Here is a 16,251-nt window from a genome sequence, read left to right as displayed (position 1 = left end):
ATAAGGTAAAGATCTGTTTTTTTTATTTGGATGCTGGCTGCCTGGATATGATCACTTCATGGTATACACTTCTGATCTGTGCATTTTTCTGGTTGTATCTAATTATTCAATAAAGAGTTCAAAGAAATAAAGCCACAGGGACACCTCCCCCCAAAGCCATCTACTGAAACTGGGCAGTACAAGTGCTGCTACTTGTGGGGAGAAAAATAACCACTCATTTAATGTAAAACCATACAAAGAACTACCTGAAAATCTCAGTGACAGCTTTTCATTAATTTCCTAAAATCTTCATCCAGAACTTGTTTGATTTTTTAATGATTTCCTCCTTCATATGAAACTGTGTCTTTAAGTTAGTATAAAATAATCGTTTTCTGTGTTCATATACCTGTTAAAACGTTACTGCTCAGCGTTCTATAATAAATAAATATGTATAAAGGCAGGGTTATTAGAAAACCTCTGAAAATATTCCTGGATAATCAATTAGGAATGCTGAACATTCTAGTCATTTTTTGTCAGAATTATCCCAGTTATCACATTAATGAAATAAACTGAATAATGCCCAAATCTCTTCTTAGTTTCTTCCTGTGTAAGTTAAACTCTGCTAAGTAAGGTCACACAGGTGGGGAAAGGCATTCAAGAAAATGTTACGCTCAGACAGCTCCAGGGAAGCTCCAGTCAACACTGCCTTCTCCTCTGGCCTATAGCTGGTTCATCCGAATTTGGTGCAGCACTACATTATTCTCCTCCTGAGAAAATTCTTCCTATCAGATCAGTGACTTCTTTCCCCTTCCCAGTGTTCTATAATCTCTTTTTGATCAATATGGTATACTACACGATTGCTCCACCTGATACAGATAAAAAGTGATGTTATACAAACTTGCATCAGAAGTAATTATACCACCAAATCATATCAGATAATCTGGAAGTACAGACGGCTTGTTTTCACTCAAAATTTTATGATAACTATGGCCATTACTACTGTAGGGCCCCTGTGGTCCCATAGCATGGCAGGCAGGCTCTAGTTCTCACAAACATTTGGGCTAATAATTAAATATTCGTAGAATCATTAGAGTTTAGACAAAAAACGTTCCCAGTCTTTGAAATGAGAAGTGGTGTAGGGTGGCGGGTGGAACACAATAGTAAGCATCCAGTCCCTGAACATTATTTAACACCAAAGAAGCAATTCAACACAAATGCAGGCAAGCTTTCCAAGATAAGTATCACTTAACAGCACTATTTCATCGCGTAGGGCACCTTAATACTAATCCTTTTTTTTCTCAGTGAAAAAGATCTTACTTTTTAATTTTCACTTTTGAATAGAAAGTTTTCCCTACTTCAGCCTTGTTTTAAATATTCAGCCTCCTAAGTTCAGATTTTCCTTGCAACTCAATGCCCAGTATTCTACTTCCTCCTTCCTCTCAAATTATTCCTTTAACTTGTTTCTACTTATTTTTATAGGCCCCCAAAGCCTCTTCCTCTGGATAATGTGCAATTCAAAAAGCCCTCTCTACTACCCTCCACGTCCAAGATTAACTACAGAGGCCAATAATACTGTTTGGGTTTAGGAAAGATACATTTTTAAAAAATACTTTATCTATTTGAGAGAGACAGAGATAGCAAGCGCGGAGTGAAGTGGAGAGGGAGAAAGAGAAGCTGACTCCCCACTAAACAGGGAGCCCAAGGACATGGGGCTCATCCCAGGACCCTGAGATCATGACCTGAGTCAAAGGCAGACGCTTAACCGACTGAGTCACCCAGGTGCCCCTAGGAAAGATACATTTTAACTAAAATTTCACCACTCATAAAATTCCATCATTTTATCTTTTCTATTCCCCTCTCCTACACTCACTTGTTTAATACACAATCACAATGTAATTAAACTACCAAATGTGTAATTATATAATCAAAGACTTCTTAAAAGTACATAATTTTAAATGTGCAACACACACCCTCTATAACTCTACTGCTGGAAGTACAGATTTTTTTAAACTATTGGAGTTTTCTTATAGGTTATATTTGTTGTTTCTGGTTGGTGAGGGAGCAGGGTAGAGGGTCATCATATAAGGACCAACTGCTTTATAGGAAACCGGAAACTGTATTACAACAGGATTCTACTGAAGACTGCAAACACACAAAACTCTTTATTTTCTTTAAAACGTTGGAATTTGCATAAATGAAAGCCAAAGATTCTGTGCTTTGCTCATAAGAATACACAATACTGAATACTTCTGGCTTTCCTACACAGGCTTCATTTACTAAACCAGGGTATTTATAAGGTTTGTATTAACGTGGACTAGGAAAAACCCATCTCTGCATAAACACAGAAAACTTTCTATCCTTTAGAACACTTAAAACAATATTAAAAGGACTTTAAAGAAGGCCCCCGAAATTTAGTTCTGAACTCAGAAAACCACCTAAGGGATAATTTGTGAATGCCATCTGGGATCCAGGCAGTTCCACCAACAAAAGGGAAAACTTGTTGAGATCATCCAAATCTAAAATTCACATACATTTTTACATCTGGACTGAATTAATCTTTCCTTGGTACTGGCTTTCATGTAATAAAATAATTGTTTGCAGGTTTTATTTTGTTCTTAAACCCTCAGTCTCAGAAATAAAAATGTGCAGCATCCAAGTTGAAAACTACAAAGAATTCCTTTATCAAAAAAGTTGTGAGACAGGACTCATTTACACTAAACTCTGAACTTGACAATTCAAAGACAATTCTGTTTGAAACTTTCATTTCAAGCATCTGCTACAATAAGGCTACACAAGTCTATTATGTCCTAAGTTCTCAAAGCCAAAAGCTTTATAAGTGTAGTTAAAAGTGGAAACAAAGTCCAGAAACTAGAAAAGCTCTACAACCCACACTTTCCTGGATTCAGCTAGCCCAATTGAAGGAGTTTTTATGGAACTGGTTGCCAGCAGTGATTACCTAGCACATGGACACTTGGCTTTCAAACGCAGTGTCTTCATCCTAGCCCCTACTGTTTTCCTGGAGAGCCAGGAGCATCTTAAATCAGCGAGTTCAAATTATGTACTTGAAGCTGGTAGCCTACCCAGGTTGCCCCCCAAAAAGGAGGGAGTGGAAACAGAGAAAGGTTTCCTTTCCCTTAAGATGTTTTGAGTTCTGTAAGAACTGCAGATTACTGTGGTCCATCAGTGTCAGATCTCAGGCATTTTTACAAGCAATTCAAAAGGGGGAAAATTAGTTCATATTACAGTCAGTCTGCTTTCTGGAGAAGATATCCTGCAGATAACTTACTTGATAGTAGATATCCCCTGGGGGACCCTTCTCATCTAATGATCCCAAAGGTCCATTTTAAGATGAAATATAAATCCAATATGTTTACAAACATACTGAAAGAGCATTTAAATGTCACCTGTCTCATATTGTGGAGTAATTTCATTTTTAACATAATACTTTTATTCCTCAAAACCACACCCAAGGAAAATTATTAAGTGCTACAAGTTTTATACTACAAAGGACAACAGCAAAAGCATCTGTTTTCCTGCCTCTCCCTCTGGTCTTCTCCCCTCCCCCACTCTCTATGGAGCAGGCTGTTTGTAAGTCTTGGTGGTTGTTACAATTACTTTCTACAATACTCTCATAGCTCTGTAGATTCTGAAAAACTTCTTATCCCTTAACATTGCTGAGCCTGAATTTATGCGCTGCTCTAAGAAGAAAAAAATCCAAAAGTCAAAAGCCTTTTTAATGACAGATGTATTACGGAAAATTTTCCCCACAAAGTTTTGATGCTGTGAAATATCAACTCCCTGAAATCACAGAAAGGAAATGACTTACATTCTTGGAAAATGAAGCCACTAGCAGCTTTCTACAACAGTATTTTCTAATCCCTAAACTACACCCTGTGGCAACGGGGAGTATTTCGTGCAAAAGCTAAATTTAAATAAAACCAATAAACAAATATCGTGGGATCTCAGAGAAAAAGGGACAGAATCAGATACTTTTCCTGCACACTCAAAAAAAGCTGGAGAGCACAGGCTTAAAGTCAAAAGCAACCTGAGAACGCTTGCTGAAGTTTTCCTTTCCCGCTGTGGGCAATGCAAAGCTCCTGAGGGAAATTCTGGCAACACAGATTTTGCCAAAAAATAAAAACGAAAAGAGTGTAAAGGAGCTAATATTTCTTTGGACACTAACTACACAACTTCACGGCCTGAAAATCTGCCAGCTTTCATTTCAACTTTAAAATATGCTTGTTTTGACAGCTTTCCATTTATTCATGCCCTTAAAGAAAACGCCCTCCCCATTAGGTTACGCTGTCCCAGGACTCGAGGCGCTGTTAGAAGCCCTGTGGATCTACACGGGTGGCCCCCAGCGGTCCATACCTGACAGTTCCTGGCCCTCCTCGAGGACAGGCTGGTGGTCTCCTCTGCCCGGGGCCGGGCCTGCACGCCACAAGCACCTCCAGGAACCCAAATTCTGCAGGCCGCGCCCCCCACTCGCATCCCACCGAGGCCCCCTTCTGGCGCCGCCGAGCCCCAGCTCAATCTCCGGCTCCCGGACCAGACACTTCAGGGACCGTGGGGCAGACGCCGCGCTCGGGTCCCTTCCCGCAGACTGGCTGCCCGGCCCCGGCGCGCGCACAACTAGCGACACGGCACCCAGGAATGCAGAGTTCAGGGGTTGGCCCCGGCGCCCCGTCAAAGGCGCGACCGATGGGGCGCAACCGACAGACGCCCCCAGAACAGGGCGCCGGGGACCACCGGGGAGCCGAGCGCGGCACCGTGAGCCCGGGGCGCAGCCCCGCAGCCCCGGTCGGCCTCCCGCCCTCGCCGCACAGGCGGCCACGGAGCTCCGCGCCTCCCCCGCTGCCTTACTCGGCTGCCCCGGGCCCTGTCCTCCCGCCCCGGTGTGGGCGAGCTCTGCGGGCGAAGAAGCGCCCTTCCAGCCCGGTGCCCGACGCCCAGAGCCGAGGAAGCAAGAAGAAGGTGAAGAAAGACGCAGAGAAGGGGACACTGCTTTGGCTGGGGCTCTCGACTCCCAGAAACCCTCCCAAAGTCCCGTCCAGCCGCCGCCGCCGCCCGGCCGGCAGGGGGCACAGTGGGCAGCCGGGGCGCGGAGGCCGGGCTAGGGGGCCGACTGGGAGGCCCCCAGGCGCCGAGTGCCCGCTCGTACCTCGCAGAAAGCCCGGAGCCCCAGGCGTCGGACTGTCGTCAGCTCCCGGTCCCTTCCTGCTCGCACCGCGCCAGCCCTGCTCCTCTCAGCTCCTCTCAGCCCCTCTGCCCCGGCGGCTTGACGAGCGCTCCGCGTCCGCCCCGCCCACGCCTCCCGCCCCGCCCCCAGAGGCTCCGCCCACACGCCCGCCCCGAGGTGGCGGGGGTGGCCGCCGAGCAGCGGGAGCCGAGAGCCTAGCTTGCTGCCGCACGTGGAGCGCCTGCCGGCCCCGCCCCGGACCCAACCAAGCGTCCCGCGGAGGGGTGTCGCCACGGAGGGGTGGGAGAAAGCGGAGGGCGCCACACCTCCCGGGTCCTGAGGAAGGAAGAGAGCGGCAGAAGGGCGCTGTGTGGGGACCCCTGCGATCTAGGCCTTTCCCCACACGACGGAACCTGGAGGGGACGCTGTCAGCTTCCCCCTTCTGGCCGAATGGCCCTCTCCGACGCTCGGCCCCCGCTCCCTTGGCACGCTCCCTCCCTAAGCCCAGTCGGGCGGGGCGGGGGTGGCTGTTTGGCCTGAGCCGCGTCTTACTAATTCGGAACGACGGAGTGGAGGCCACTCAAAGAGGAGGCGATCCCAGCGGAGGAGGCTTCGTGACTCCTAGCTTCTCTCCCGTCCTCCTGTCCCGCACCCACCGGCCCACCCACCACTCGGGACGCCGCGCCCTCGTGGGTTTTATGCTGGATGGGGGGCGCCGCCAGGAAGCCAAGCCTTCCCCGCTAACTCTTGTTTCTGCAATTGTAAAGGTAGACACAGCCTTCCTTCGCTGTGGTTTTAGAGTATGTGACCCCTCAGAAATTCTATTTGCCCGCTCCCGAAGGTGGCTGGAGGGCTTGGCGGGTGATGCAAAGCGCCGTTGGAAGTTGTTTTTATGGCACTAAGAATCGAATCAGGAGATTGAGGTTTCTTTGCCTCCTTTAGTTGCTGGGTCTGGGAAAGAGCTACGCCTCTTTGGTCAGCCTGTGCCCACAGGGGCCTGCTGCTGGGAACTGGAGACAAGGGAGAGACCCAGCCTCCAGCCGGTCCCCAGGCCCTGGACGCACAGTGCTCCCACCTGCTGGGCTTCTGCCCTCTGAGGTCTTAGCTGACTGCTGACCGAGTGACCCCCAGCCAGGGATGGCAGTAACGCCCCAAAGGGCCCCCCATTAAAGGAGGAATAGGGTGTATGTTTCCGGGTATGACAACGGGTAAGGAGACAGAAGAGGACCTGAGAAAGGACATTACCCAAAATCAGATTTATGCTTCCAGAAGCCAACTTCGTGGCTCTGCTCTTTTAATCCAAATATCAGTATGTAAAGCTGGCTGTGACTGGTCGAAATTGTGCCTGTTTTTGTGCCTCCTTTGCTTGGCAAAAAAACCTCAGTTTTGTGTTCATTAGGCTGAAGCTAACTTGGAATAGTTGCCTCATTCACAGCTTTTACAATTTGGGAACCATGACACTGGAACTGAATATTAGAAGCTGTGATCTTTTTTCACAATTGGTAATACATTCAGAGTTTATTTCTGATAAAGCAGCAGTGTCTAAGGATATTGCACTTATGGTTTAAAGTCATGACTTCATTATGGAAAAGAGAACAAGAGCTATGTTTCAGTGACTGCCTTCTAAATTAGTTGTATTTAATGAGTAGACTAAAATTAAAAATTGGTTTACAGTAGTTCATGACAATGTAGGCATTTAAAAGTGGATTACACTTTTCTCTCATTTTTATCTTTTACATGCATTCAGAAGGAGTGCATAGTGAACACGAGTTGGTAAGGTCTTAATTTGATGTCTAATGAGATAGTCCAGCATTTCATATGTAAAGATAAATGAGTAAAACTTTACTGTCTTAGAAAACAGTTCCTAAATCTGATTTCTTTTCAGGCTTTCTCCATCTAGCAGATAAAGAACAACATATTGTTAGACTGTGGAACATTGCTGGAATATAAAATGATTAGGTAACCCAAGGAGCAAAGTATTTTAAACAGCTTTTTTAAAAAACATATGTTTAAGATTGGGTTTATGGTCTAGAATTAGATTGTAGCAAAATTTACTATGTGAATATTTTTTGAATCATAATGATATTAACAGTGAATACCACAAAAAACATGGACTCTTACATAATACATTTTCTAAACTAAGAACTTTAAAACTCTTAAAAACCATTTTATAACTCCCTGAAACATTCTGAAAAGATTGCTTTGGAAAACAACACATAATCCACTCAAGATGGAAGTGGAACTGAGAGAGGATGGGTTGTTTTAGATATTTCTTATCACAGGAAATGTTTTCCTGTACTTTTTGCAGTAAAGAATACAAATTCATAGGTAAAGTTGTATTTTACGATTCTTTTTGATGTTGAGATACAGTTTTATTTGCATTGGTATGATGAGATATTTTCCTAAATATAAGACATTGCCCATCAGTGAAACATCACCTTAAGCACATCTTAAATTACTACTTTTTCCATAGCATGTAAATATTAACATAATTATATTTTTGCTTTTTTTTTTCCTTAAGGAAGAAGTTATTCATTCCATGAATTTATTGAGTACTTCCAAATGCCAGGTACAGAATTAGACTCTGGGATTCGAAGGTAAAAATATTCCTGAATTATATAGTAGTTTGAGGAAGCAGGCATGTGAGTAAACAGTTACAATACACTTTAATGCTGCCAGTATACGGTGATGCAGGAGGAAGAGGGGGAAGGCCTAGGACCTGCAGGGAGGGCATTGGACATCCTATCTGGATGAGGAGGATAAACGGAGATGGGAAGGATGAACAGAGTTTGCTTAGGAACAAGTTGGTTGAGGTGGTGGTTCTCAAACTTGGCGGCACATTGGAATCACGTGGGGACTTTCAAAAACTATGTCCCAGGCATGTGATTTAATTGGTCTGGGATGTGGCCTGGGTTTGGGAATGTTTTAAAATCCCCAGATTTATTCTAAGTGGAGACACATGTGGGAACCATGAGTTGTGGGAATCTTGGGTCATGGTATCCCAGGTAGAGGGCACAGAGGAGCACGTGCACTGGGGTGTGTGTTTAAAGCATGATGGCCAGAGCCTCATTTTGTAATTGAAGAGGCTTAGGCTTTGGTGGCTGATATTTACACGTTTTTGGCATGAAGAGCACAATTATATAGAAAGCAAAGAGATGTGAACTGCTATAATTTACATTCCCTTACAATATTTTCCAAACATTGGAATAGTATTATGAGCATTAAGATCCGCTCAGTTTTTTAAAAGAAAAAAATTTACTTCATCTTCCATATATAATTCAGGGTTATTTGAGACTCAGAGTATGTTTCAATGCTGAAATAGAAGTTCTAGACAGAGAAAAAAGTCGGTAATTTGACATATTGGCTTTTAAAAAAGACTTTCCCAAAACAAAATACTGTTCTTCATTCTGGCTGAAGGTCATAATAAAAAAATTAGGTTCATTTTTCTTTTTGGTAATTACTGAAATTCCATTTAAAAAGCAAAACAAAATACATTTTGAAAGCAATCAAAATTCATTTAAATAAGTCCTACTCTAAGGTCTTTTTTTTTTTTTTTTAATTTATTTGACAGAGAGACAGCCAGGGAGAGAGGGAACACAAGCAGGGGGAGTGGGAGAGGAAGAAGCAGGCTCATAGGAGGAGCCTGATGTGGGGCTCGATCCCATAACGCCGGGATCACGCCCTGAGCCGAAGGCAGACGCTTAACAACTGTACTACCAGGCGCCCCCCTACTCTAAGGTCTTAAATGTCCATTTAGCTAATGTATATTACTTTGAAAGACAAACTAACCAGATGTGGAAACTTAACAGTGCAGTGATGTAGTCCTGATTCTCAGTGCCTAACATTTAAAATGCTCTTACTATTATCACTGTGTTCTCTTAAAAACACCAAAAGAGATTCTAATACTCAAGTCAGGAAAATAAATTATCAAATAATGTCTCATTATTATGCACTAGGAGCCCCTAACCAGGACAAGTAATTATTCGGCAGAGGCAAAACAGCACAGGGATTAATATATTATGGAGCAATCTAACATAGAAAGATTTACCTTTACCCAATTCAGAGCCATGAAGTTGAAAAACTTAAATTAACTGAATTCTGCCCTTTTGGCCATCAAATTTTGAGAAAATATTAAAAAAGAAGATAATTTGATTATCCTGGGACAAGCTTTGGTTTTATGCAACATGTAAAATTTTATAGGAGACCTATTCGAAGAGCCACCTTTCTTTCCATTGTATTATGTTAGTTTCACCAACACATCACATTACTGTTTCTTGAGGGCTTAAATACTTGAATACTCTAGACAAAAAGTTTGATAAGTCTGGGAGGGCCAGGTCAGGCCCTTCACTCCTGAGGAGAGGCAGTTTTAAATGGGGCAGTGAAGGTGTTAGCTGCAAAAGGTAGGATAACCCAGCCCTGAGGTCTTGGAAGTGACAGGCAGAGCGGCTTCAGAAAGGCCATGCTTGTTTGAGGGATACTGCTGTTAACTAAATATAGTGAGGACTTGAGTGTGCAAATAGCATGTCTGTGTTATGCATGGGGCTTCACATTCTAGAGAAGGTTGAGGACAGGTACGGAAAAATGTCTAATGTAACGGACAAGGACAAGGGGTAGGCTCCCTATAGGATAAAGCTTCAGGACGTATACCATTTGAGTTTATACAATGGGCCTTAAATGTCCCAGAGCAGTGCTTCAGCTCTCATTCCTTGATTACTCTCTGAAAAGCTGAAAGAAAACATTCCCACCCGCAGAGATGGGCGGCAACTCCCTCCCTCCGCATTGTGGGAGACAGATGAGCAATGAAAGGAAGTAGGAATCTGGTGACAGACTGGTTACTCCAAAGTATGCCCCAGGCACACTCTGATTATCTTTCTCTGAGATAGTATTCCTGGAGGAATCAGAAAACACAAATGATAACATTCCAGATGTCATTGAAATTCTCTTCCGTATTTTATGACATCTTACCAATTTGTGCCTGAGACATACCGAACTCGAACAGGAGGAGATGTGAACATCCTTCTTCCAGAACACAGGCTTACAGCCTGGCCAATACTGGCTTTCTTGTGAATACCAACAGATGTTTCATTTATGAAGAGGGTTTATGAAATCTATTCATTCAGTTTTAACTTGGCCACCTTGTGTAGTATTTAAGCATAACAAATGTGCCTTTTAGCTTCTTTTTAGCTGCTTGGAAAAGAACGATGAATAAAAGTACAGGCAAGATGTGCTAGCTCTGGAATTTCTCAGGAAGTTCACCGAAACTAAAGGTCTCTGTTGGTGGGACCCCCAAGGAACACCCTGTCCATCAGTGGTGCTTGGGGTTTGGGTTATAACACAAGGTTCTCATGTGCTGGTTATGTTACCTAGCTGTATCCAAGGGAAAAAACATGTCTGAACACCCACATTGGATCCCTGTTTTTCTCTCCCCGATCCTAGGTTAAAGAAACAAAATTTACACTCATTCTTGTTTGGCATGGCTATGAAACCAAATGCTGAAAAAATCTTAAGGAATTCTTCATAGGCAGGGCACTGGTCTTATTTTTCTTTTTCCAGGGTAGCCTAATATATTATTCTATTAGCCTAAACAGAATTCTTATGCTATAGTTCTTTGAAGAAAGAACACTGGTAATTCCGCACGGAGCTTGAAATAGAACCAGGGATTGTGAACTTGTTCTCAAATGGCCTCAAATCCAGATATTTAGTTTTGACAGGCCTGGAGAAGAAAATGCTGGGTGATAGCACTCTTAACTAGATCTGGCAGTGAAGGTAAGACTGTTGGAGTGGAGAGGTAGGGGTAGGCCTTCTTAAACATGCTTTCCTTTAAAAACTTTATTATGTATTTACGATTCACATATGATTAAACATTTTATGTGACTTCTTGGGCAGAAAAATAGAATCTGCAAATCAGTTATTTTCTCTTCTGCCCATAGTTCTATATTGGATAATAATTTTTGTCCCTTACAACCCAATTTCTTAAGAGATAATGGGGTATATACCTAACATATAACTTTATATATATACATATAGACCATATAATATACAAATCAATATAAAATATTTGATCACATCACTTTTTTCATAGCACTTTTCTTCTTAGCTGAAATTATTTATGAATATGTTCACTTGTTTGTCACTGTCTCTCCCTTTAGAATTTAAGCCTCATATGAACACAGACCTTATCTCACTAACTGCTGTGGTTCCAGCATCTAGAACAGTGTCTGATATGTATTTGTTGAATGAATGAATCCCATAAATTATGTGTAGGGAAGGTTGTGTGTGTGTACAGGCATGCATGTTGAGGGTGGGTGGAAAAAAGAAGTCACTGAGATGAGAATGGGAAAAGTTTAACATTTTTGAGATGCTTCTTGGACAGATATCCCAGGTAATGTGAGAAAGGATCTATCCCTTAAAAAGACTTTTGGTTGATTGGAATGGGATACCATATATTAGCCAGTTCCTATAATGTTTATATTTACAGTATGAATATATAATCATCAGTATTCTATATCTATTGATATTCCTTAATGTGTATTTTGTTTCTATTTGCAGCTCTCCCTCTACCTTTACTCACCCTACAGACTTTTGAAATATTAAGAAGAATGTTGGAGGGATTTTACTAGAGCAGTTAATCAATTATTGAATTCCTTCCCAACAAAACATTTTGATGAGATGCCCTTGGGAACAGAGTGGTTTGAGTTGAGCAAGGGAAACATCAGTGGCCTTGCTTCCATTTGCTCAATGCCCCCATGTCCATATCAAGTTTTCCTTGTGTCATCTGGAGCTGCTCCATCTCTGAACACCGGAATCCTGTCTGTCCACCATGTCCTGCCCTGCTACCTCTCCCACCAGAGCTGTTGTCTGACTTTCAGTCACCGCAACCCTCCTGGTTCTTCCAGTTTATTGGCCATTTTTGGCTTCACTTCTTTCCTTTTGAATTAAATGCCTCTACTCACCATTTTGAATTTATTCTCCCCTGTAGTCTATGCCCCATATCTCCTTGACCTTCTCATACAGCTTTCCTAACAACCCTAATAATCAGGTGAACTCAGTCATCCATTTCTTGCATTTTGCTTTGAAGTCACCAAGGAAGACCAAAGAAAATCTATGAATGTGTTGATTAGTCACGTCACCAAGACAACATTGGAGCAGTGGAGCACTTACAGATGCTTGGTCAACTTTTTATTCATTCCTGGTTGGCTCCCTTTCCCTTTCACCACAGTGTTCAGGTTTTTTTTTAAGGATTTATTTATTTGTTTGAGAGACGAGGGTAGAGGGAGAGAGTCTTAAGCAGACTCCATGCTGAGCGCAGAGCCCGATACGGGGCTCCATCTGATGACTGTGAGATCACGACCTGAGCCGAAACCAAGAGTCAGACACAACCAGCTGTGCCAGCCAGGCGCCCCACAATGTTCAGATTTTTATGGTTCTCTTCAAGTCCATCATTCCAGTCTAAAACCCTGCCACTCTCAAGGCTCGTCCTAGCCCATCTCTGCCGGCCACTGGTCTGAAAGGTTTATGAGTATTACCTCGTTGAATCCTCACAACAGCCCTTTGAGGGAGGTACTATCATCATTTACAGATGCCTAAGATCTTAAAGAAAGTAAGTGTTGGATCTGGACTCAGGAAATCTCTCTCTAAGCTCACACACGCTCTCCCTAACCTGCCTTGCTTCTGCTGTAGAGCTGACTCCAGGCATCTTCTCACTAGGGCTTTAGCTCCCTCCACCTGCAAAGTTCTGTTGTCTTCCTCTGATGCCGTTCTCTCCTGACCCCTCTCACTCAGTCTCCTACCAAAGCTCCATATCCCAAGCCCTCTCAGCTGTTCAGGGGCCTTCGCCTTCATTTGTTTATTTATTTAGCAAATACATATTAAGTACCTGTTGTGTACCAGGTGTTGGGGACAGATGCAAACAAGGCCTAATCTTCCAACCTGGGAGATTACCTAATTATCCACTCTCCCTCTTAAGTATTCAGTGTCTGGCCAGCTCCTAGACCATTCTTTGCATTGACAGAGAGTTGAAATCACTGGACATTTCACACTACATCTGGCACTGACCCTGACAGGTGCATGCCTGACGGATGAATGATTCCAGGTAAAGTAATTAGTTTGGAAGTCTGTCAGTCCTCTTTCTGAAAAGTAGCCCACTTCACAGGGGCCTCTAGCTCATACCTTTTTGTCAGTGGATCTGGGAAGGTTTGGAAAACTAACCGTTGCCATTACTGACTGACTAGTTGCACTTCAGCTGAAATGTATTGCCACCAAAGTACCTCCAACTGGTACCTGTGGCTTAAGCCTTGTAATCTATGATTGTGAAAAAAAGATATAATCTTATTAAAGGAATTTCAGCATTTGTAAGGGGGGAGATATTTGTGAGACAAGGCACTTTTAAAACTCATGTTTTGCCCCTTTTAATCTAGCGGTTCTCAACTGTAGGGTGGTTTTGCTCCCAGAAGAACATTTGGCAGTGTCTGGAGCTGTGCTTTGTTGTCACAACTTGGGGCGTAGGAGGAGTGCCTAGCGGGTAGAGGTTAGGGATGGTCCTAAGCATCCTGCAATGCAGGCACCTCACAACAGAATTCTTGAGAACCATAGATCTGAAGGGTGAACTTACTGGAACATTTAGCTACCCTGTCAGTTGGGTTTGAGGAATGTGTCCCTTTGGGGATGCTGGCTGAGCCTGCTGAAGGTCTGTTGAAGAGTTACTAGAGGTGAAAAATCATTTGGGACCTAGAGAGGAAGGTATTCGGGCTGAGTTTCTCCGTCTCCTTTCCCTAACTCTACCTGGATCTTTGTCTTAGCCCCAAGACACCTGATACACATTGTATGTCTTCTTGTATCACCTATTCTAGTGTATGCTGACTTTGAGAGGGAAAAGTAAATTGGATAATCCCTGTATCTGACAAAGCATTTTTTTCCTTTTTTACGTAAGTATAATTTCTACCTCTGGCTATAAAATTTCTGATGTGGTAGAACACTATTCTGTTTGTCAACAGAGGTATAGCAAGATTGATCTCAATCCAAATTAAACAATAGGTCAAAGAAGAAAAAAGCTGGAAACGCTAATGCTTCTCACATCAATGAAGAACAAACTTTTGAACTAAAATTAGTGTTAAAGAAATATTAATAAAGTTAATAATTTAACCAGACCTGACTCCTTATTAGCTCTTATAATGAATAATTGTAATTAAATAATTTCTAAATTTTTTTTTATTTTTATTTTTTTTAAAGATTTTATTTATTTATTTGACAGAGATAGAGACAGCCAGGGAGAGAGGGAACACAAGCAGGGGGAAGTGGGAGAGGAAGAAGCAGGCTCATAGCGGAGGAGCCTGATGTGGGGCTCAATCCCATAACCGGGATCACGCCCTGAGCCGAAGGCAGACGCTTAACCGCTGTGCCACCCAGGCGCCCCTCTAAATTTTATTTTTAAGTAGTAGAAATGCATATAATAATTATGCTTTGAACAAAGAGCTACTGCCAAATATATAGGAATAAACTTTTAAAGGATCACTAGGGCTATTAAAAATGATTTGCATGAATCATATTTTTTTTTTAAAGATTTTATTTATTTATTTGACAGAGAGACAGCCAGCGAGAGGGAACACAGGCGGGGGGAGTGGGAGAGGAAGAAGCAGGCTCCCAGCGGAGGACCCCCATGTGGGGTTCGATCCCAATCACGCCCTGAGCCGAAGGCAGACGCCTAACAACTGCACCACGCAGGTGCCCCTGCATGAATCATATTCTTCACATTCCTATTGCTTAAAGCCATTTCCTATCTCTATGCTTCCTTCCATTATTCTTCATATCACTAGCATTTGTAATAAAGAATACATATATATGTATTCAAATATATTCAAATTCTCATGAAAGCAAAACCCAAGGATAGCTATAAAAAAGTATATCTTAATGATATATTGATACAATGATATAAATGTGTTTAATACACATTTTCAAATATTGCCACTTAGACTTATTAGCTGATTTATTTTAAACCATTGTTTCCAAACCTGTAAATGTATCAGAACCGTGTAAGAATTGGTGGCAAGGCTGGGAATCTCAAATTAATAGAAAGTCAACAAACTCTTCAAAGGATTCTTACACCCATTTGTGACCATGTGTGTAGTTTCACTATTAATGCTTATGCTAAAGTAAGATTTAAATGAAGAGGCCAGATTAAAGATACTTTGGAAATGTTTAATTTGACACCCAAAAATGCTTTAGGTATTGTAACTCTACCAGCCCCTTCCAATGAATAAAATTAGGGGGAGATGGAGGGAAAATGTGTTAAGATGTGATTAGTAATCTTTTATCACAATAATGACAATGATGTCAGTGCATCCAATTCAAATTAGGGAAAGGTGGCCTTTTTTTGATTCTTTGTGATGTCAATGGAGTACCTAAAACTGTGATTTTTAATTTGGTCCATAAGAAGCCATTCAACTCAAGATAAAGCAATAGAGAATACCAGTCTTACTGAATAACATAATTGCATCTAGTCCCCAGAAACTTCCACATCAATCTAACGGTGTATAGATGAATCACAGTCTTAATTAACATTTCCAGAAATATGCTGAAGAGCAGCTCTGAGAAAATGGAATATGGACTGAACAGGATATGTAAGCATCCCGATTTCTACCTCTTCCCATTTCGTAGCTTTGCTCTTTTCGATGTTGCCTAATAAACATGCACGTTTCATCCCCACGGCACTGACTCACTCAGGACTTTGGAAGGTGACACCTCATTGATAAATACAAGGTTGCATGGATAGATAGTGTTTTGGCCTATTTGATGACAAGTAACTTCAGAAGACTGTTCTCCAGGAATGCAATGCATTTAAAATAATGACAGGTGATTGTTTATTGATCGTTTACAGTGTTTTAGGTACTGTGCCAAATGTTTTAAGTTTATTATCTAATCATTACAGCCACCCAACGAGATACATACCATCTCAGTTCCTATTTTACAAGTAAGGAAACCAGGCCACAGATAACCTACCCAAATTTAAGTAGCCCATTAGTATTGGAGCTTCTTAATAGTTAAAAAAATAGAAGAAGTCATACGAAAATAATGGAAACACCTAGATTTGATAAAAT

General features: G+C 42.3%; 2 protein-coding genes across 5 annotated transcripts in view; one reads left to right on the top strand and one right to left on the bottom strand.

The window, feature by feature from the left end:
* Positions 1-16,251, bottom strand: part of FRMD6 (FERM domain containing 6) — a 95,937-nt gene that overhangs the window by 69,097 nt on the left and 10,589 nt on the right. For 2 of the 4 annotated variants that reach the window (XM_034648350.1, XM_034648354.1), the window contains exon 1: positions 5,141-5,272. The exons of 1 other annotated variant lie outside the window; for it this stretch is intronic. The gene's annotated coding sequence lies outside the window, so the exon portion shown is untranslated. Of the gene's footprint in view, positions 1-4,350; positions 5,031-5,140; positions 5,273-16,251 lie in introns of those variants that run through there. One more of the 4 variants, XM_002926494.4, reaches the window with a different exon arrangement.
* On the top strand, positions 4,681-14,292 carry LOC105240789 (basic proline-rich protein-like). The gene is made up of 3 exons (XM_034648681.1): positions 4,681-5,925; positions 7,680-7,727; positions 11,708-14,292. Exons 1-3 carry the CDS (start codon positions 4,681-4,683, stop codon positions 11,750-11,752), a joined length of 1,338 nt encoding a protein of 445 aa, XP_034504572.1. The 3' UTR covers positions 11,753-14,292.

The sequence above is a fragment of the Ailuropoda melanoleuca genome, chromosome 20, assembly GCF_002007445.2.
Source record: "Ailuropoda melanoleuca isolate Jingjing chromosome 20, ASM200744v2, whole genome shotgun sequence".
Taxonomy (NCBI): Eukaryota; Metazoa; Chordata; class Mammalia; order Carnivora; family Ursidae; genus Ailuropoda; species Ailuropoda melanoleuca.
The sequence above is the reverse complement of the archived record's forward strand: the minus strand, read 5'-3'. Positions and strand labels throughout refer to the sequence as shown.